The sequence below is a fragment of the Mesoplodon densirostris genome, chromosome 13, assembly GCF_025265405.1.
Source record: "Mesoplodon densirostris isolate mMesDen1 chromosome 13, mMesDen1 primary haplotype, whole genome shotgun sequence".
In the NCBI taxonomy this organism is placed as follows: Eukaryota; Metazoa; Chordata; class Mammalia; order Artiodactyla; family Ziphiidae; genus Mesoplodon; species Mesoplodon densirostris.
The window spans coordinates 56070230-56092936 of NC_082673.1; the positions used below are offsets into that span (position 1 = coordinate 56070230).

The 22707-nt window shown below is 44.2% G+C and overlaps 1 protein-coding gene across 4 annotated transcripts in view; it reads left to right on the forward strand.

Moving 5' to 3' along the window:
• Positions 1-17596, forward strand: part of POP1 (POP1 homolog, ribonuclease P/MRP subunit) — a 36707-nt gene extending 19111 nt beyond the window's left edge. For 3 of the 4 annotated variants that reach the window (XM_060116175.1, XM_060116177.1, XM_060116178.1), the window contains exons 12-16: positions 5372-5487; positions 7537-7728; positions 8817-8971; positions 15502-15843; positions 16800-17596. In XM_060116175.1, the coding sequence (XP_059972158.1) occupies positions 5372-5487; positions 7537-7728; positions 8817-8971; positions 15502-15843; positions 16800-17454 (1460 nt within the window). In that variant the 3' untranslated portion in view covers positions 17455-17596. The remainder of the gene's footprint in view (positions 1-5371; positions 5488-7536; positions 7729-8816; positions 8972-15501; positions 15844-16799) is intronic. The other variant, XM_060116179.1, reaches the window with a different exon arrangement.
• Positions 17597-22707: the final 5111 nt, after the last annotated feature.

A 22707-nucleotide genomic window follows, 5' to 3' on the forward strand; every position in this document is an offset into this window, starting at 1 on the left:
TGTTGGAAATGGCAAAATGTCATTCTTTTTACGTCTGAGTAGTATTCCATTGTATATATACTACATATTCTTTATCCATTCATCTGTTGATGGACACTTCCATACCTCGGCTGTTATAAATAATGTTGCAGTGGACATAGGGGTGCATGTATCTTTTCGAAATAGTGTTTTCATTTTCTTTGGAAATATACCCAGAAGTGGAATTGCTGGATTGTATGGTAGTTCTATTTTTAGTTTTTTGAGGAACCTCTATTCTGTTTTCCATAGTGGCTATATCAATTTACATTCCCACCAACAGTGTATGAGGGTTTCCTTTTCTCCACATCCTCGCCAGATCTGTGTCCCCAGGAGGACTCCCAATTGCCTTCTGCCTCTCTGGGAAACTCTCTAAGATCAGCAAGTGGCTCTTTTCAAATTACTGCCTCTGTGCTGGGACTTGGAACATGCAGATTTTACGTGTACCCTTTAAGAGTGGAGTCTGTGTTTCCTGTAGCCCTCCAGCTCTCCTGTTCTCAAGCCCAGCTGGCCTTCAAAGCCAGACGTTCTACAGGCTCATCCTCTCTATGCAGCACCCCCAGGCTGGGGTACCTGATGTGGAGCTTGGTCCCCCTCCTCCCTCGGGGAAACTCTGCAATTAAGATTCTCCTCCTGTCTGTGGGTCGCCTACCCAGGGGTGTGTGTCTTGACTCTACCATGTCTCCACCTCTCCTATCTGGTTCCTTCTTTATTATCTTTAGTCATGGGGAGCCTGTTCTGCTAGTCTTCAAGACGTTCTCATAGATAGTTGCTCTGTAAACAGTTGTAATTTTGGTGTGCCCATGTGAGAAGGTACGTTCAGAGTCTTACTTTACCATCGTGACCACCAATCTTATTGTTGTATTTTATTAAAACCTGTTTTAAGTAATTTCTTTGAAGAAGTATCAGCATGTGAGCTATATAAAAAAGTAAACTTTTTAAGGAGTTCGTATTACACACATATTATTAACAAATGTAACATACCATCTGGGATGACAATTCAAAACTAATTTTAGAAATATACCTTGATGAGCTGGGTCAATTAATAAAAGATTAATCCTTAGAAGAATCTTAAGGTCATGATGGTCTTAATTCACTGACATAACTTCCAGTCTGTCTTTCCATATCTGAAGTCATTCTTTGTTTTGAAGGTCATGATGGTCTTAATTCTCTGACATAGCTTCCAGTCTATCTTTCCATATCTGAAGTCATTCTTTGTTTTGACTTGGACAAAACAGATCAATTCTGGTGCTACTTAAACCATAGGAAGGGTTTGCCTGACTTGCATAACATAAACAATTTATCTTCTTATGTGTGCTGGGAATTATAGAGAGCTTGGAAAAGAGAAGATACAGCAATGTGATGCTGTGAAGTAATAAGAAATACATGTTTTGGTGTTTGTCCATGGTTCCTGGCACCTTGCTTCTAAAACTCTTGTAATTTCCTAAGTGACAAGAGCCTTAAAGGCTAAAAGGAGAGCCTTTTCTTATTCCTAACAAGCCCCTTTCAACCACACCTGAGTTTATGTTAATGAGGTGTCTTTTGGTAAAGCCCCGGAAGGTTGGGGGCTGGTTGCCAGGGGAACCAACCAAGATGTTGGAACTTTCAGGCCCCACCCCTTCTCTCCCTGAGAAGGGAGAGGGGCTGGAGATTAAGCTTAATCGCTAATGGCCAATCAATCGTACCTACCTGATGAAACCTCCATAAAAATTCTAGAGTGGAGTTTGGAGAGCTTCCTGTTTGCTGAAGGAGGTGCTGGGTGGTGGGGTGCCCAGAGAGGGCATGGAAGCTCTACACCCCTTCCCTTTTACCTTGCCCTGTGCATCTCTTGCATCTGGCTGTTTCTGAGTTGTATCCTTTTATTAAAAAATCACTCAGGGGCCTCCCTGGTGGCGCAGTGGTTGAGAGTCCGCCTGCCGATGCAGGGGATACGGGTTCGTGCCCCGGTCTGGGAGGATCCCATATGCCGCGGAGCGGCTGGGCCCGTGAGCCATGGCCGCTGGGCCTGCGCATCCGGAGCCTGTGCTCCGCAACGGGGGAGGCCACAACAGTGAGAGGCCCACATACCGCAAAAAAAAAAAGAAAAAAAAAATCACTCAGTAATGTAGTTAAGTAAACTGTTTTCCTGAGTTCTGGGAGCCATTCTAGCAAACTATTGGACCTGGCCAATTTATAGCCAGTTGGTCAGGACTTAAAATTGGCGTCTGAAGTGGGAGCTGTCTGTGGGACTGAGCCCTTAACCTGTGGGATCTGATGCTATCTCTAGGTAGGTAGCTTCAGGATTGAGTTAAATTGTAGGACACTCAGCTGGTGTCAGAGAATTGTTTGCTGTGGGAAAAACACCCACACACTTGAGCGTCAGAAATATTGAGAGTAGAATAGAGTACAGAGATGGAAATGGTTTTCTGTTTCAGTGAAGACCCTGAAGTGATGATGCATATCCTCAGGTGCTTTGAAAAAGTTTACTTGATCATTTCTTTCTTTTTCTTTTTTAAATTCATTCATTCATTTATTTATTTATTTATTTATTTATTTATTTCTCTAGTTGCGGCGAGCGTCGGCCACTCTACCTTTCTGTGCGCGGGTTTCTCATTGTGGTGGCTTCTCTTGTTGTGGAGCACAGGCTCCAGGCACACAGGCTCAGTCACTGTGGCTCGTGGGCTCTAGAGCACAGGCTCAGTAGTTGTGGCACACGGGCTTAGTTGCTCCGCGGCATGTGGGATCTTCCCGGACCAGGGATCAAACCCGTGTCCCCTGCATTGGCAGGCGGATTCTTAACCACTGTGCCACCAGGGAAGTCCTATCATTTATTTCTTGAGTTTGATAAATATTAACAATATGTTTTTGCGAATCTTTTCAACTTCATCAACACAGCATTTCACTGTGTAAAGAACTGGTTTTCTGGGTGAAATTAAAAAACACAAGTTCTGCTCTGCTATCTGTTGTTTTAGTATTTGCTCTCCTTAACATCTGGTTTGCTTTGTAAGATTATTTTAACTAGTCTTTGTCTTACAGAGATGAATTTGCTTTAGAAAATACTGACCTTACATTGTGCTCATGGGCTCTTTTTAGTCTTTCTCTTTACACCCTCTCTATTACCGTGTACCCCAAACTGTTGACTTTCTCAAGTTCCTAGTTATTGGTCATTATTGCCATGACTTCTCAGTTTCTGCTCTTGGGAGAAAAAATATCTGATAGCTTCAGCTGGGCCTTTTTAACTGTTCTGCAAATTTAATTTAAAATAGAGTGAATTTGAAGGCTGTAACTTTGGTTCATTTGAATCCCAAATGATTAAAGCTTTTATTCATTTCCTTTGCTTCTCTAAGAAACACTTCAGAAAATTTTAAAATCTGGTGATCTTCAAATACATTTAAGAAAGGAGAAGATGAGCTATTCAACCTTTAAGTCACAATTCTAGAGTTATGTAGTCAATTAGCTTTGGTCCGAGATGAAAGAGAGTGTGCTTTATGTGAATCTTGGGGGAAGGACTTAGAATTACGCTCGGAATTGACAGTCATTCTGGGCACACTGAGGGTCGTGCTGACTCAGCTGATGATATTTTTTTCTCAGTAGTGAAGACTGTTGACTTAAAAGGCCTCCTTTGCCTTCAGACATACTCTGCTTTGTCATTACAGTATCACACAGAATAGTTTCACTATCCTAAGTCAGCTGTGCTGTCTATTCATCCCTTTCTCACTGCTTCCAACCCCTGATCCTTCAACAGTCTCTATGGTTTTGCCTCTTCCAGAATTCACATAGTTGGAATCATACAGTATGTAGCCTTTTCAGATTGGTTTCTTTCACATAGTAATATGCATTTAAGGTTCTTTCTTGTCTTTTCATGGCTTGATAGCTCATTTCTTTTTAGTGCTGAATAATATTCCGTTGTCTGGATGTACCATCTACTTTGTTTCATCTGTTTACTTATTATTTTTTAGAATATTTGAAGATGAAGTTGTGCTTTTCTATGCCTTTACACCCTAAGTATTAGCCATCTCATTTTTTTTTTTTTTTTGGCGGTACGCGGGCCTCTCACTGTCGTGGCCTCTCCTGTTGCGGAGCACAGGCTCCGGACGCGCAGGCTCAGCGGCCATGGCTCACGGGCCCAGCCGCTCCGCGGCATGTGGGATCTTCCCGGACCGGGGCACGAACCCGTGTCCCCTGCATCGGCAGGCGGACTCTCAACCACTGTGCCACCAGGGAAGCCCTAGCCATCTCTTTTGTCTGCAGCCAAATCTGAATAAAATCCCAGCTCTGTCACTCAGATCTATGGCAGCACTCCACAAGAAAGCCTTCTCGGCAGACAGGTGTTTGATGGGGCTTTTTTGCTCCTAGAGAGGCTGTGTGAATTTTTACAGTACATGACTTGTCACTTGAGATGCTGCTGGTTATTCTCTCCAGCAGCACTAGAAGCAGTTGCTGCTTTTAAGGAGCTTTCATCTCAGATCTTTTCATCAGTTTCGTTTTTTCTAACTTGTTTATCCCTGATATCTGTCACATTATAGCCAAGTCACTTCCAACTTACTTTTTTCAGCCATCAGACCCATGCAGGTTGAGTGACTTTCTATGTTGCATTTTAGGACCTTAGCCTAAACTCATGAGTTGTCTGACTTTTTACTTTTAATTCTTCAGTCCAACAAGATAAGATTTGAAAGACTTTTTTCCCCTAGTGTTTAAGTAATTGCATGTAGGAAGTCTCTTCTATCAATATATATGTTTATAACTGAAAAAATTCCTCCTCCTTCCCCACTAGAGTACTTTCTGGCATGGTGTAGCTCATTTAAAGGGATGAAACAACATATTTCACAACAAATATATTCATTTTAAAGGACTGAGAAAAATACGTTTTACAGAAAGGAATAAATTCAATTCAATAAAAAGGGGTTATCAGAGACTTGAAGTAATAGGACAGAAGAACAGGATGGTATCTGTTGGCTCAAGACCATTGGGTCAGGGATGATATAAAGAGCCCTGAAGCCAATAGTTAAAATATGATTTGTGCCGTCAGAGCATATAATCAAGAAATGGTTCGCCTCTGCAGTGATGCCTAGAACGTGATTATCTTAAATGTGGAATCAGGCAGATATTTAGAGGCAATTTAATGTAATATTTGCATCTTACAGACTAAAAATAAATGTCAAAGAAATAAGTTTAGGAGCCTTTGTTGTTTCACAGATTATGAAACCAACTGTAAGAATAAGTTTCTACTCAAGTAAATAAATTCCTCTAGAGAAGTTAGGCTTCTAGAGGAGCCTATAAAATAGTTTATTGTAACAAAAGGTCACCTGGCTTTGTTTAGAATTTGACCTCACTGATCTAAGGAATGTGGTTTAAGGCTATTTCTTTTCCCTCTTAGATAATGAGAAAGTTAGACAGCTGCTTCTGGAGGGTGTGCCTGTGGAGTGTTCGCATAGCTTTCTTTGGAACCAAGATATCTGTAAGAGTGTCACAGAGAATAAAATCTCGGATCAGGTAACTAATGGTAAAGTCGTGAAAACAGGCTGAAATTCATCATTCTAGAGACCATGAACGTTATTTCATACTTTATAGAATCCCATAGACTTCCTTTTATTTTCAATTTTTGGGTCCCTTACGATATATACCATGCTATTTTCCGTTCTTAGAGAAGAATAATCTCTAGAAAAGGTTAATACAAAGACTTTTTCTTGAAATGATAATCTTATGGTTTAAAATTTTTTTTCTTTTATTATTTTCCCCCTTAAATGTTCTCTGTCATTAATTTCGCAATGATTGAGCTCCTGTCAGCACCAGGTATTGCATTAGATAATGAGGTAGATGACTAGGATTAGGTTGAACAAGTACAGAGTACAAAGGAAGCCCAAAGAAGGGGCACTGAGCCCGGACTAGGGAAACTGGGGGAAGCTTCCTGGGTGGAGGAGCTGGTATTTGAGCTAACTCTTAGGTGTGTGGTCAGAAGTAACCAGGCTTCTTGCGTCCAGGGGCCCGGAGCCAAGGCTACAGTGGAGAAAGGATTGTCGGAGTTGAGAACGAGGGCAAGGGCCCAGGCCAAAAACAGGATGGCATGTTCAGGAATCTCCACGTAGATCATATCTTGGAGTTAAGGGTAGGGTAGGAGATGGAACTGAGGAGATCAAAAGGGGCTATAGCATAAAAGACCTTGAGGCAGTTTTGGATTTGGACTGAAGATGCAGGGGCCATTGAAGATTTTAAGTTGGGCCATGACATGATCAGATTTCACTCTGGCAGTGCTATGGTGACTAGGGATGGGGATAAGGGGGCGGAAGAGCTGGAGAAAGGGCTTGTGGTTGGAGAGGGCTTAGAAGAGACCCTTGAAGTAGTCCAGATGGCATGATGGGGGCCTGAAGTGTGGCAGTATGGCTGGAGTGGAGGGGCTGGGGTTTAATACATATACCTGGAAGGTAAAACTGACTAGCCTCAGTGGTTGATTGGAAGATGGTTAGTGAGACAGGAGGAGGCCTGTGGGTTAGCTCCTAATGGTCTAGCTTGGCTTTAGGAGCTCAGCTAAAAGAGGGGCAGAGCAGGTCTGGCTTGTCACTGCTGTCTTCCCACGTTCTAGCTAAGTGCCTGGCGTATACCAGGTGCTTAGGAAATATGTGAATGAACAAGTAAATGAATGAAGACTAAATATTTGAAAGGATGAATGAATGAGCTAATGAACTGTGAGAACTGTATGTCATTCAGCCAGCCGGGGCACACAGGAAGAGAGTGACGCAGCGGGGAAGATGAGTTTAGTCTCAGATAAACGGAGGGGCCTCAGGACGTCCCAGGAGCAGATGTCCAGGAGACAGGTTTCTATCCCAGGAGGAAAAGTTGGGACTAAAGAGATAGATGTTTTGGAATTACCAATATGTAGAAGGTAGTGGAAACTTGACCAAAGGTAAAAAAAGGAGACTCGGGACGTGGTTATGCATGAAGGGTATTCATGAGTTAGACTTTGTAGCGTGGAGGTGGTCTCCTGTGTAGTCTTCTCAACTGAGCGGCAGGCCTGTCTCCAGCTGGCAAGAAAAATCTGCAAGGATGTTGTTGTCCACTCCCTGCAGTCCACTTAATAGATAATTTGTAGCATCTTCTCTTTTAAGACCTGCTGAGAAATTTTCTTAAAAGCTGGAGTATTTTCCCACTTGCCCCTCCTTGAGAAGTTCTTGTTTATAGCCCTTTTACTTCATGACCACCAATCTTAACCAAAATAAATGTAGGGCCAGAGTATCAAAATGTAAGATTAATCCTGATAGATAAGGAATTAGCAGAATGAATGTTTATTATTTTATTACTTTGAATCACCTAGGATATTCTAATTTAAGACAATTTGGCATTTTCTACCAAAGCACTTGTATAGAGGAAAATCATCCTGGGAGGAATACCTTGTACTTAAGATGGCTCGCATTTATTTATTGAGAACACCATTTTCTTGCTTTTTAAAAGAGCATTTAACTTTCTAAAGCTGCCTATAGGGAGACCCAGTAGGATCTCCTGGAAGACTAGGGTTGTTTGTCTTGAATTAATTTTCTTCCACTTCAGGATTTAAACCGGAAGAGGAGTGAATTGCTGGTGCCCGGGTCACAGCTTTTTTTAGGTCCCCATGAATCCAAGGTTCCTATACTTTTGATTCAACAGCCAGGAAAAGTGACTGGTGATGACCAGCGAGGCTGGGGAAGTGGCTGGGATGTCCTCCTCCCAAAGGGCTGGGGCATGGCTTTCTGGATTCCATTTGTAAGTTACTCTTCAATTCTGACCAACAGTTACAACATTTAAAATACATTCCTAGTGAATGCCAAGCACTGAAAATGTTCCTGACTTTACGCACGACCTAGAAATTGAGTGCTAGTTTTCTGCCCTTTGAGCTATAATCCTGGATATGAGATACTTCATAGAGTCCCTGGAGCCCGGTTTTCATTACTAAGAGTTGTGCTGACATTTTTTGAATTTTTGAGGTTTTAAAAGTGGCCTGATTTTTGAATAGTAGTGGCAACAAAATGTTGAGGTTTCTTTACTTGAAATTTGTTACAGTTTAAAAGCCAAAAGACTTAGTTTTTATAGATGTATAGAATACATTTTTTTTTTATAGTGCTGTTCCATATATTCCTCTTTTGTTAACTGAAGCTAAAAATTTTATTAAAAATCTAATGTGTGTGGTTTTTTTTCCTGGTTAAATAATTACTTTGAGCTAGAGAGCATAAAGGACATGACATGTAAGACTGTTAGATTCAGGCAGATAATTAATTTTAGTGATTATGCATAGTGCAAAGGACATTCAGTTAATCATTTAGGAGTGGGAATATTTTTAAATCTAACTTTAAAATTATGAACTGTTTTAAGCATACAGAAGGTATACCTGTGTACCTTTCACCCGCCATCCAGCTTAAGAAATAAGACATTATAGATTCATTGGAAGCGCTCTGTGTATCCCTCTCCAATCCCATTTCCCTCTCTCCTTCTAAAGGAATCACTAGTCCTGTTTTTGGTGTTTGTCACTATGTTTTTATAGCTTTCTTAAGTGTGTGTATATATCCTAAAATAAAATAGCTATATTTGACATGTTTTTAAACTTTATTCCTTGTATAAATGCTTTTGCAACTTGCAATATTCACTCAACATTGATTTTTCCATGTTGATTGGTGAAGCTCTATTTCATTCATTTTTACTATTGTATGGTAACCCATTATGGGGTAGTTCCCCAGTGTATTTATCCATTCTATTTTTGATGGGTATTTAGGTTTCCCATTTTTCTCCATACAAAGAATTTAGCAGTTTCACTTTAAGTTGGTGTAACGACAGGATCTTTCTGGCATTTCTTTTAGATCTATCGAGGTGCAAGAGTTGGAGGATTAAAAGAGACTGTAATGCATTCTCAGTATAAAAGGTCACCTAATGTCCCAGGTGATTTCCCAGACTGCCCTGCTGGGATTCTCTTTGCTGAAGAGCAAGCTAAGAATCTTCTTGAGAAGTACAAAAGGTAAGAAACTGGCTTCTCTAGTTTGATGTCTTTTTTTTTTTTTTTTAAATAAATTTATTTATTTTTTGCTGCGTTGGGTCTTCATTGCTGAGTGTGGGCTTTGTCTAGTTGCGGCAAACAGGGGCTACTCTTCATTGAGGTGCGCGGTCTTCTTATTGCAGTGGCTTCTATTGTTGCAGAGCATGAGCTCTAGGCGCGCGGGCTTCAGTAGTTGTGGCACGCGGGCTTCAGTAGTTGTGGCTTGTGGGCTCTAGAGCACAGGCTCAGTACTTGTGGCGCACGGGCTTAGTTGCTCCGCAGCATGTGGGATCTTCCCAGACCAGGGCTCAAACCCGTGTCCCCTACATTGTCAGGCAGATTCTTTTTTTTTTTAAATAAACTTATTTATTTATTTAATTGGTTTTGGCTGAGTTGGGTCTTTGTTGCTGAGTGCGGGCTTTCTCTAGTTGCAGTGAGTTGGGGCTACTCTTCATTGTGGTGTGCGGGCTTCTCATTCCATTGCCTTCTCTTGTTGTGGAGCATGGGCTCTAGGCGTGCAGGCTTCAGTAGTTGTGGCTCACGGGCTCTAGAGAGCAGGCTCAGTAGTTGTGGTGCACAGGCTTAGTTGCTCCGCAGCATGTGGGATCTTCCTGGACCAGGGCTCGAACCTGTGTCCCCTGCATTGGCAGGCAGATTCTTAACCACTGCGCCACCAGGGAAGTCCCTAGTTTGATGTCTTAAGGGGAAGACACATTGAACTATCATGTTTGTCCTGGCTTCAGGGACTCTTACTATATAATGTGGAGTTCCTAGACTTGTCAACATTCCCAAGACATAATTAAGAAGATACCACTTAGGTCAGGAGATTGCCCTGTATCTAGATTTTATAGCCCATGCAGGTTACAAACCTTTCCCTTGGTTATTTGCTTCACTAGTGATGGTGTACACCTAAGCTGTGGACCTGCGTTCCAGGCGCTTGTTACTTGATTCCCGCTGCTGAGCCCTGCTTCGTCAAAATGGAAATTGTGTTTTTCGTAATGGCTATAGATGGAGTACATACTTAGGAGTTTTAATGAAAGTATGGAAACATACAAAAATACTTTATAAACTGGTGTATCCCTTTTATCCAGAGAGATAAGCACTGTTTTTACATTTTGGTATCTATCCATCTAGACTTTTTTCTTTTTCCATTGGAGGAGTGGCCCGTGAGGGGCTTTATTTCCTTTATACTCTGGAAAGGAAACATAGGGCACCTGTCTTTCCTACTGAACTGTAGACTTCTGGCAGCACAAAAACTCTCTTGTTTGTTGTGGCACCTGCAGTATCTAGCCAGTGCCTAGTGCACAGTGGGCCTTAATACCTTTTTTTTTGTTGACTGATGAACGGGTGACTAATTGAATGTTGTATTTCCTTGACGGTGAGCTCCACAGCTGTGCTCTCCTGTGCACTGCTGCAACCCCAGAGACAGGCCCTGCTTGGCTTTCCAGCTATTGTTTGAATGATGGATGAATGAGTGAGTGAGTGAACGGGGATACGTTCCTGGATTGCTGGTTTACAAGCCCTTTGAGGGCAGCCGTTGTGTGTTGTACATCCTATGCCTCCCATAGTGTGCAGGGGCTTCTCCATGCTTGTTAAATAATAATTGACAGTAATACTTATTTCTCACCCTTTAGATTTTTTTATAGACACAAATTTTTTTAAGGCATTGTATTACATATACTATTTTGAAACCTGCTTTTTTCATTTAGCTGTATATTATGGAAAGTTTTCCCATATCAATAAATGTGACTCTAAACCAAGAGTTGGCAAACTTTTTCTGTAAAGGGCCAGATGATAACTATTTCTGGCTTTGTGGGCCCTTTGGTCTCCATGGCAGCTGCTCAACTCTGCCATGTGGCACAAAAGCAGCCTCAGAGGATGCATAAATGAGTGAGCACGGCTGTGTTCCAGGCTCACGCTATGGACAATCCTATTTGAATTTCATAGCATTTTCATGTGCCACAAGATATTATTCTCTTGTGTTTTTTTCTTTTTCTTGGCTGCACCGCGCGGCTTGTGGGATCTTAGTTCCCCAACCAGGAATGAAACCCGGGCCCCCTGCAGTGGAAGCGCGGAGTCCTAACCACTGGACCTTCAGGGAATTCCCTCTTGTGTTTTTTTTCAACCATTGAAAAATGTAAAAACCATTCCTAGCTCGTGGGTCATACAAAAACAGGCAGGGGGCCAGGTTTGCCCAGTGAGGTGTAGTTTGCCAATGCAGTATGGCTGTTGTGTGATTTATCAGTGGCCCATTAGGTTCTTTCTGATTTTTTGCTCTGTGCTTCTGTGAACAGCTTTCCATTTGTATCTCTACATATTTGTCTGATTTATTCATTAGCACGTGTTTACTTAGAACTTGCCGTGTGTCACAAAACCTTTCTAGGCACTGACGCTGCAGCAGGGGACAGGACGGGCAAAGTCTGCTCTGCCCTTGTGGGGCTTCTTCTTCTTTTTTTTTTTTTTTTTTTTTTTTTGCGGTACGCGGTCCCCTCACTGTTGTGGCCTCTCCTGCCGCGGAGCACAGGCTCCGGACGCGCAGGCTCAGCGGCCATGGCTCACGGGCCCAGCCGCTCCGCAGCATGTAGGATCCTCCCGGACCGGGGCACGAACCCGTGTCCCCTGCATCGGCAGGCGGACTCCCAACCACTGCGCCACCAGGGAAGCCTGGAGCCTATTCCTGATGGAAGTACATGTTTCTACACTAGTGGGAGGGATCCAGGCAAGGGGAGGGAGGCTAAAATGGCAAGAGCAAAGCCCTTGAGTGAGGAAGACGGGGTAGCGTCCAGGGCATAAGGGGAGGGGTGGCGTTCCTTAGGATCAGGCTTAGCTGTCTTATTTTAGTAAGCTGGAAGGCTGACTCTGAAAATGTGCATACAGATTTAGGTAGGCTAGACTCTGCGCAGAGGTTGGGTAGTAGTCTGATCGTGACCGTCTTCTCAGTGAAAAATAGGCAAGGTTATCATCTAGGAATAAGGGGGAGAGAGGCTGTTGGAGATTTGAGGAGAGAGGAATTGATATAAACACTGTCCTGGGAGAGTGGAAGATAGAATCGACCGGAGAAACGTATCAGATTTGTAAGAAATGTAAGAGTCCACTTAAGTTGTGTTGAGAGTGAGACGCTTCAGGGATACTGCATGTTCTTCTCCAGCCATGTTCTGCCAGTCAGGTGCTGGCGTGGGGTAGTGGAGGGTTGAATGTAACCAGGAGGGCCTTTGCCGGGGGAGGGACTTGGGGGTGTGTGTAAAGGGAGTGCCTCTCTTAGGAACTGTGGCATCTAGGCTTCCAAGAAGAGAGATGTGAGGACGGTAGTGAGCAGTGATGAAGTGGTAAACGAATACAGTAAGTCTCCTACATACGAACCTTCAAGTTGCGAACTTTCAACGATGCGAATACGTGTTCCATCAACATCAGGTATGAGTGACATTGCAGCCTGCCCTCCATCTCCTATTGCTGAGGATCCTTCAGTTCTATCATCTCCCACCTCCTCTCCTTCCTCCAGTCAGTAACTCTTCTTGCCTGGTCACTCGATGCCAGCACCTGTATGCCAGCTGTTGTACTGTACTACTGTACTTTTCAAGGTATCGTACTGTAAGATTAAAACTGTTTTCTTTATTTTTTGTGTCTTTTTTCTATGTATTATTTGTGTGAAAAGTATCGATATTATAAACCTATTACAGCACTGTATAGCCGATTGTGTTAGTTGGGTACCTAGGCTAACTTTGTTGGACTTAACGAACAAATTGGACTTAGGAATTCGCTCTTGGAACGGAACTCATTCGTATGTAGGGGACTTACCGTAGTAAGTTCCAGTGGTTGAGGAATTGTTGCCGTGGAGAGGTAAATGGGCAGGCAAAATAGGAGGCATCATTCTGAGTGAAGGATACTTGAAATTGAGATTTTAAGGTGGAGCAAGCGTTGGCAGTGACCAAAAGGTAAGGTGCGACCAGGAGGCTGGGTGGTTGAGATGGGGTGAAGTAAAAGGTGTGAGAAGTTTCTGGTGGGCCAGGGTACTAGAAGGATGATATATGTAGCTGCTGAAGCCATGGAGAATGGGTCGGGATGGAGGGGAAGGCAGAGTGGCGGGGAATGGGGTGCCTGGGGAGTTGACCGAGGCCCTGGCTGAGCAGGGAGAGCCAGTGGTTTATCTGATGGCTTGTGCTTCAGGGGAGCAGGAAGGAGAAGAAAAGCAGTCTGGGGGCATCGGGAGGAATGTGCCCACCCCTAGGCCTGTGGAGTGTGAAAAAGAAAGAGCTATCACTTGAGAGGAGCTGTAGGCGAAAGAAGGCAAAGAAGGACCTTAGGCTCAATCTCATAAATAAGATTTCTGGTTAAAAAAAAAAAAAAAGCTGCATGCTTTGAGGATTTGATGTACTATTGACAAATTGCTATTTGTATTAGTGTAGAATTTTACCTCTAGTTCTGAGGGTGCCTGTTTTCCCTCACGTCTCGATAACATGGGCTATTACCAATCTTTTATTTTTTTAATTAATTTTAAAATATTTATTTATTTATTTTTGGCTGCGTTGGGTCTTTGTCGCTGCATGCGGGCTTTCTCTAGTTATGGTGGCTTCTCTTTGTTGTGGAGCACAGGCTCTAGGCGCGCAGGCTTCAGTAGTTGTGGCTCGCGGGCTCTAGAGCGCAGGCTCAGTAGTTGTGACACATGGGCTTAGTTGCTCCACAGCATGTGGGATCTTCCCGGACCAGGGCTCAAACCCGTGTCCCCTTCATTGGCAGGCAGATTCTTAACCACTGCACCACCAGGGAAGTCCTTACCAATCTTTTAATACTGACAAAGCAGATGAAAAAATGGCATCTTACCGTTTTCATTTTTTGTTTGTTTGCTTACAAGTGAGGTTGGGTACTCTTAAGTGTTTTCACCATTTTTTGTCTCTCTTTTTGTAAACTGTCCATGTCTCTTTTTAGAAGTTTCCAGGTGAGGCAAGTACCCTGAGAGGGTTTTTCACCAGCTGCCCCTCTCAGGAGGCCAGAACACACTTGGTTCAATCTCCAGAATATAGGCTCAAACTGAACCTCTGATTAAGCATACAGGTTCATTTCCATTTGAGGTCCTAGTGCATAGCACACAGTAAGAAACAAAGGGGGGAAGGAATGTCTGGGCCTGTCCCCGAGGAGACCATCAGCCTGAGGGTGCAGGCTGGGACTCCCACAGAGTACCCCAGCCCAGAAGGGCCCATGGCCAGGCTGCTCCCTACCTCTTGGGGTCATTACATACCAGAGCAGGCCCTGGTTCCCACTAGTTTGTGGTTTTTTGAAGGTTCTCCCTCACTTACATGTTGCTGGAAAGGTCATTTGGTATCACCCATGTGGAGGGCAGTTTGGAAATATCTGTCAAACTTGCAAGTGCTAATAATACTCGTTGCCTTAGCACTTCCACTCCCAGGACTTTATCCTGTGGATATACTTGTACTTGTACAACATGTTCAAGGTCATTCATGGCAGCATCGTTTATAGAAGCAAAAGCTTGAAAATAACCAAAATGTCCTGCAGGAGAGGACTGTCTAAATAACTTAAGGTATAACCATCCAGTGGGATAGGACTTGTGCAAAAGAGTGAGGGATGTCTTGATATGCTAATATAAAATGACCTCCAAGATATTTTGTTAAATGAATAAAGTTAAGCAAAAGAGTACAGAATCGGTTTGCCACCATTTGTGTAAAATGGGTAAAAAAAGAAATATGTACATATCTGCTTGTAAGTTTATAAAATGTCTCTAGAAGGATATATAAGAAACAGATGGTGATATTGTCTCTGTGGAGGACAGCTGGGTCACCAGAGGTCAAGGGTGAGAGAGAAACTTCACCATCACCCCTTTTGTACCTTGTTAAAAATTTTTTTTTCTAAATTTTTGGCTGCATCGGGTCTTAGTTGCAGCACGTGGGATCTTGTGTTGCAGCGTGTGGGCTTCTCTCTAGTTGTGGTGCACGGGCTTCTCTCTAGTTGTGGTGCACAGGCTCAGTAGTTGCAGCATGCAGGCTCTCTAGTTGCGGTGCGTAGGCTTTCTAGTTGGGGCACGCGGGCTCCAGAGTGCGTGGGCTCAGAGTTGCTTAGTTGCCCCATGGCATGTGGGATCTTAGTTTCCTGACCAGGGATCGAACCCGCGTCCCCTGCATTGGAAGGCAGATTCTTAACCACTGGACCACCAGGGAAGTCCCCCTTTTGGACCTTTTGAACTTCAAACCCTGTGAGTATTCAGGGGCATCACTGCACAGCTCCAGGAGCACCTTTTACCTGCAGTTCTTCAGGAGTGGCACTCCCCGGAGTGATGCACATAGGGCGACTTTGTGGGTGCGTTATCTATTACGGTAAAAACCGAAGAAAACAAAAAAGCTCAGCCAGTGGAGTTGGTTATTATTATTTTTTAAAATCGTATTTCTTAGCAAACTTTTTTGTATGTTTGTTTTTAAAATAGAGATGCAGTACGGTGGCCATGGTTATTTTGATAATCCATCCTAAATTGTTCAAAATTAGTTCTCCTCTTTGATTTCCATTAGACGCCCTCCGGCAAAACGGCCCAACTACGTTAAGCTTGGCACCCTGGCACCTTTCTGCTGTCCCTGGGAGCAGTTAACTCGAGACTGGGAATCAAGAGTCCAGGCCCAAGACAAATCACCTGCAGCTTCCTCTCCAGGTGGTGAGGAGAGTAGCCTGAGGAGAGATGTGGTGCCTTGTGCTCCCACGCCTGGAAGGACTCGACAGCTGTCTGATGACGAGGGCACACCCCTAAACGACTCCAGCGAGCCCAAGGGAGTGATGGACACAGATGATGCAGCCTGGGCGGGCACTGAGGGGGGAGTGGACCAGGGTGCCACCGGCGGTCTCCTCTGCGTTCTGAGGTGAGTGCACACGACTTCCGGGTACGTTTTTGGATTGTCTGTTTTTTGATACTGACCAGGCTACAGGAAGTAAAAGTTATCATTGTTCCTTTACACAAAGCCCAAGTGAATTTATGGACCTTCTGGAAGGGAAAGCCAGTGAATCATAGAGGGCCCAGGGAAAAGGCTAAATCACATACATTTGATTTGGGGCATGATGCTAACTGACGAAATGATTTAAAATATCGCATCCATAGACCTGAACCAAGGCAGTTTATGACCTGTTTTATTTAGTCTTTGCTCACAAAGCAGTCCCCTCACGATTGTGATCTTAAGTAATGAAGAACCCCTGCAAGTATTCTTTACATCGTTGAATTAGATTTCTTCCCATTGCTTTTGAATGATCTGCATTTGTGGCCGACTAGATTCCCATTCGTTGTGATATTGTCATATCACAGAGGTTACTGTGTAAAATGTGTTCTTCTCTCAGTGCTGCTGCAGGCTATTCGATTCTGCTTATCATTGACCCTTTCTTCTGTGCTCTGATTTTAAAAGAGTGCCACCCCTTTGCTTTATACTTACTTTTCTGTACAGTAATTTCATATCCTTCCTTCTTACTTTTCAGATAAGTGTCCCTTACAGTTTCTTTTTTCATCAAAACATCAGTTCCTTTTTACTCGAATCCTCTCACTATGAATATAGCCATAGATTCTACTCCACTGTCTTATTTTTCTCTGCCTTCAACTTTAAACCTTTAATCCTTGAGTCTCAGAGTAGTAGACACATAAAAAGAAAAGTATCATTACACAAGTGTGTAAATGTGTATTTTTGATTTTTAAAAAAATCGAAGTTTTGATCCTTTCCCCCCATAGAGTATTAAAAAATCAAATGAACTCTAAGCAATGTCCAGTCTTCTAACTGCATATTTTCTCCTTGAACAAAATATCCTCAAAACGTGTGTCTCCCACTTCATGCAGGAGTAGAAGATTACTGAGGCAGCTGTCAGCCTGGTGTGGACCCAGTTCTGGGGACAGTCGGGCGGCCCCACGAGCTCCTGGCACAGGGCGGCAAGAATTGAGCAGAGAGGCCTGCCTGTCCGCCCTGGACCGCTTCCCCAAGGCCCTGGTGTGGGTCAGGCTGTCCCTGCTCAGAAAGGGCAGCCCCGAGCCGCACACCATGATCTGTGTTCCAGCTGAGGAGGACCTCCTCCAGCTCAGCCAGGATCGGCTGTACTGTGGGCCCCAGGAGCCCAAGCACAGTGACCCATTCAGGAGCCAGATCCGGAAACAGAAGGAGAAGAAGAAACTAGAGGAGAGGCAGAAGCGAGGCTGTGCCGCATCTGAGGGCCTGGCAGAGGGGGACCCTGCCGCTGGGCACCAGCCTCTGACCCTGGGCTTGTGGTCAGGCCCTCTCCCGGTTGTGACTTCTCACTGCTCCAGAGTTCTCCTGGGCTTTGTCACACAGGGAGATTTTTCCATGGCTGTCGGCTGTGGGGAAGCCCTGGGGTTTGTTAGTTTGACGGGCTTGCTGGATATGCTGTCCAGCCAGCCAGGAGTGGAGAGGGGTCTCGTGTTGCTGAGGCCGCCTGCCTCTCTGCAGTATCGATTTGCGAGAATCGCTATTGAGGTGTGAGGTCGGTTTACATCCTGGCACAGATAAGAACCGTGTTTGCCAAGTCCCACAACTGGAGAGTTGTTTTTGCTGTCTTCCGTTTCAGTATATCATGTTAAATTCCTTGGAAACGAGAATTAAAAAAATTATGTATTTATGCAAATGGATGAAGTGTTTACCTCATTCCAGTAATGCCCTTGATTTCCATCTTTCCCTGTCCTTGCTGTAATACTTAAAAATTTTTTGGCATATATAGCCAAAAGCTTTTGTATTTTGATTTCTTGGTCTGTGTAATTCTTGCTGAAAATAATTAGAAGCTCTATTGTTTTCTTGTGTCCTATCAAGAACAAAGGGCTGTCAAGGCTATTTGAAAAATCTTGTAGTCATGTGATAAGCGACGACGGTTGTTTAATGATTTGATTGTTACAGAAGAGGAAAAGACTAGAAACATCTGGTCTCTGTGCATGAAGTATGGGCCCCTGTGGGCCACGTTCAGTTCTGTACTGTGATCAGCATGCCCAACGCTTTACACCATAAAGAAGGAAATCGTGGAAAATGTATTGTTGCCTCTCTTCAGGCAGGTTCAGTTTATGGCAAAAGTGTTGAGATGGCACTAGAGTGGTGGTCTGTGGTTTTATGACCACTCGTCCTCTGTGTTGTTGACCAACGCATGATTCCAGGAGTTACTTAATTTTTCTGTGCTTTGTTTCTGCAAAGAATTTTTCAAAGCCATAGAGGAGCATTTCTCAAAATATATTCTATGACGTATGTTACCTAAGGAAAAGAGTCCAAGGACAGAGTGGGAAGTTCTGGGTTAAATACAGTTAAGCGGGACTTCCTTGGTGGCACAGTGGTTAAGAATCCACCTGCCAATGCAGGGAACATGGGTTTGAGCCCTGGTTTGGGAAGATCCCACATGCCGCAGAACAACTAAGCCTGTGCGCCACAAACTACTGAGCCTGCGCTCTAGAGCCTGCGAGCCACAACTACTGAGCCTGCATGCCACAAGTGCTGAGGCCTGCGCGCTAGAGCCCGTGCTCCGCAACAAGAGCAGCCACCGTAATGAGAAGCCTGCGCACCGCAATGAAGAGTAGCCCTCGCTCCCCGCAACTAGGGAAAGCCTGCACTCAGCAAGAAAGACCCAATGCAGCCAAAAATAAGTAAATAAGTAAATAAATAAATAAATACAGTTAAGCACTTTTTAAAGGACTTCTAGAACCTTCCATGTGATAATCTACACTGTGATTCTCTAAGAAGTGGATAATAGTCTATAGTATCTTTTTTTTTAAATATGGTATCTTATAAATCTTTTTGAGCCCCAAATTCTGTTTTCAAGGACCAGTGTTCTTAGGGACATATGTTGGGAAGTGCGACCGTGCAGTGCAGTGATGACCTCTGCAAGGTGATAGCTAAAATGTCGAGCTGCTTTTAAACGTTCATGCAGTCCCATTGTCCACCTGACATTTTGAGCAGGGTATAAAAGAGAGGTCTCATCCTGCCCCATAGGAAGAGTGGCGTCATCACTGCTTTTTGTCACTTGCAGGGAAGCTAGGTGCTCATCAGCTTTTAGTGGCTGTGCATGTCTCACTCATACTCTTACTCCGTCGTTTTCTGCCATACATTTCTAGCAGAGCTTAGGTGGGATTAGTATTAATTTTTTATTTAAATGTACAGTTAGGTGTTATTGACGTAAATGCGTTGTGTTTTTGCAGTAGCGTTTGGCAGCGACTGTCTTTGGGAGTGACAAGTTGGGGAGAGATACAGCAGTATTACAGTAGCCAGTGAAACGTCTGTCATTTTCCCTCTCACCCTGCCTCTGAAAGTATCTGTGTCCAACGCAGATGAGACTGAAAAAAACAGTATAATGTTTTTTTGGTTTCTGTAAGCAGAATAAATTAAAATGTCACCTGGTGCTTGGTTGTTAATAGTTGATGGGCCATTCCTCATTTGTTTTCTAGGCTCTAAGCCACTTCTGTGGCTTAGCTCGCTTGATGACAGAAGTCTGAGCGAGCTGTGTCACTGAGTCTCTTTCCGTACAGCACCCCGCGTGGGCCCTGCTGCCCTGCCCTCATCACAGGGGACAGGGCACAATTGCTCTGCTTTGTCGTGGCAGGTCAAAGAACTATGCGCTGAGAGGATAGACTAGCATTTCCCAAAATACATTCCTGGGAGCCCTGGTCCCTGGAGACGTTTCCTGGGAAAAAAGTGTTTCATGGCTACATAAATTTGGGAAAGGCCATATACTGTACCCGTCTATTGCAGATCCACAATGAATATTTGTATAGTTGAGGCTCTGCAAATACCTATAGGAAGGAAATCTGTCTTTCACAGACCACCACTTTTTTTTTTTTTTTGCATACCTATTGTCTGGAGAATGCTAGTTTTGGGAAATATACCTTGCAAACCAGTATGACAGAATTTGCATAAATAAATAAACAGGAAAGTGTCCATTTCTGTTGTGAAAAAGACTGATAGGAATGGTCTTATTCTCTATAGCAATGAAATGAATGGACGTGTTTATGGTGATCCTACTAGGTGTCTGCCGAGCAACCGAATAAGTACAGTGTGGCTCCTGCCCTCTGGTTGAGCAGCAGAGATTTCATTCAGTCAGGAAGTGTCCTGAGCAGCCCATTTGTGAGCTGAGCACCCGGAGACCAGCTACACGCCTGAATTGTGCATGAAACAGAACTCTGTCTATGTGATAATGCTCTGCTTTTAAAAAATATTACATAAGTAACGTTTTTATATTAATAATCCACATTCATCATAAAAACCTAGAAAATGCAGATAAGCAACAACAATAACAAAACTTAAGTCACCTGGATTTTCACCATCCAGGTTGTAGGCACAGTTACCTTTCTGGTGCATATCCTTCTAGGCATTGACATGTATGTCGGCAGTTTTCTTTTAAGGAAAATTGCATCAGCAATATATAATGTATAAAAAACCCATGCAGGACATGCACCGCTTAAGTGCATGTTGCCAGTTCCTTATGGAGCTTGATTATCGTGACCCTAATGTTCATCCTCCTTTTATCGGAAGTTAGTACTCAATGTTGCACTGCTGTCTTGGCCGCCACCTGCCCAGGGTGAGTTCTTTCTTCCTAGCCAGTGGCAGGTGGTGTTGCTGAAATCTTGGCTTCTCTGTGCACTGATGCCGAACAGAAATAGGGAGACAGAGGTTTTGGAGGGTGAGAGAGATGGCTTTATTTTTCTGCCAGGCAGAAGGGAAGACACAGCAGGCTAGAGCCTCAAGAACTGCACCTCCCTCCTCGGGGAATCGGAGCTTTCATACGCGGGGCTTGCAGTCCGGGGTATGTGATAAGGATCAAAGTAGTGAAGGCTTTGTATTCTTTTTCCTTTGCATTATTTCAAAACAGTCATAGCTGGCATCAGGCAGGCCGGTAACTTGGGTCTGGTATTCTGGTAATTGGGTCCATTTGTCTCTGGTTTATCGGCCGGCGACCTTCTCTCTGAAATGGTGACCCTGCAGGGGGTGATTTGTTAGAAGGGGGCAATTTGTTAGAAGGGGGCATAGGGAATGTAAGCACCAGGATGTAATAAGGTTAGGGAGTGATAGGCACAGGATGTAACTCACACAGAGTTAGGGGTGATAGGTGCAGAGTGTAATTTACATAGTGTCAGGGAGTGAGGTTAGCTTTGTGAAGTACAAATCTAGTTACAGACAGGATGGATTAGTAACAGTCTGCCTGCCAGTGCAGGGGACACGGGTTCGAGCCCTGATCCGGGAAGATCCCACATGCCGCGGAGGGCTGGGCCCGTGCACACAACTACCGAGCCTGCGCTCTAGAGCCCGTGCTCCGCAACAAGAGAAGCCACCGCAGTGAGAAACCTGCACACTGCAACGAAGAGTGGCCCCCACTCACCACAGCTAGAGAAAGCCCACGCGCAGCAACAAAGACCTAACTCAGCCACAAATAAATAAATACATAAATAAATTTATTAAAAAACAAAACAAACTATGAGTGATTAACTCTTTCAGGCCAGGTTATGTTTCTTCTCTAGTCTGTTCGCTGTTCCTTTTTTTTTCCCTTGCTCTCAGGAAAAGGAAAATTCATTTCTATTTTTGCTGCAAGAAATTCCCCACTGCTAGTTCATTCCCTCCATATCAATGAAGGAAGGGAAACGGGTGTCATTCTCGTCTGGCTGAGGACAAAACTTCAGTTTTGCTCCATTTGACAAACACCAGCTGTCTGGTCCAGGGGCCTATCTCCTACTTCAGGCCCACCCCCAGGGATGCCGACTTCACGAGTCAGGGGTGTTGCCTGACTCTGGGATTCTTATGAGCTCCAGGTGACTTGCAGCCAGGATTGAGAACCTGTGGTCTAGACTTGAATATGAGGTTCAATGCAATTAGCCAGGGACACAGAAGCTTATCAGCTTATCATGCAGGGCAGGAGCAGATAGATGTAGCCTGTCTTCAGCAGGGCATGCAGCTGTCACTGATGTCCCCGGATGGGGTCCTGCTGCCTTGGAGCCAATGGCCAAGTTCACATAATGGCATTTTCCTTCTTCTTTTTTTAAAATTAATATTCAACCAGCTACTGTTCTGGAAGAACCCACCCTAACCACCTGTGTGCTTTCACTTAAGGAAGTGTTTACGAACGTGGACCACTCCTAGGTCCTGGCCCCAGCCTCACTGCACCCCGCTTCGTTCTCTTCACTTTGCCCTGAACACACTGATCTTTAGGCTCCTTGACCAGCCAGGCTCTTGATGCCACCAGATATGTGCTGTGCTTTGCCTTCATGGAATGTTGTCACCCCTCCCCCATGCTTTCTGCACCCCTGTCCCTCTCATCCCATCCTGCTGAGCTTGGCCTAATGTTTCTCAGGGAGACTTGCTTCTGCCTACATTATTTTCTATCACACAATGGATTTATTTCCTGATGACAGCACAATGTGTAATGATTATTTTGTTGTTTACTTGTTTGTTGTCTTTCCATGAGGCTGTGAGCTTCATGAAGGGGAGACCATGTCTTATTTGGTTACCTTGGCACCTCAGATTCTAACACAGTCCCTCACCCATATCTTTTTTTTTTAATTCATTCATTCATTTATTTTTGGCTGCGTTGGGTCATTGTTGCGGTGCGCTGTGGCTTCTCTGGTTGTGGAGCACGGGCTGTAGGTGTGCAGGCTTCAGCACGCGGGCTCAGTAGTTGTGGCTCGCTGGCTCTAGAGCGCAGGCTCAGTAGTTGTGGCGCACGGGCTTAGTTGCTCCACGGCACATGGGATCTTCCCGGACCAGGGATCAAAC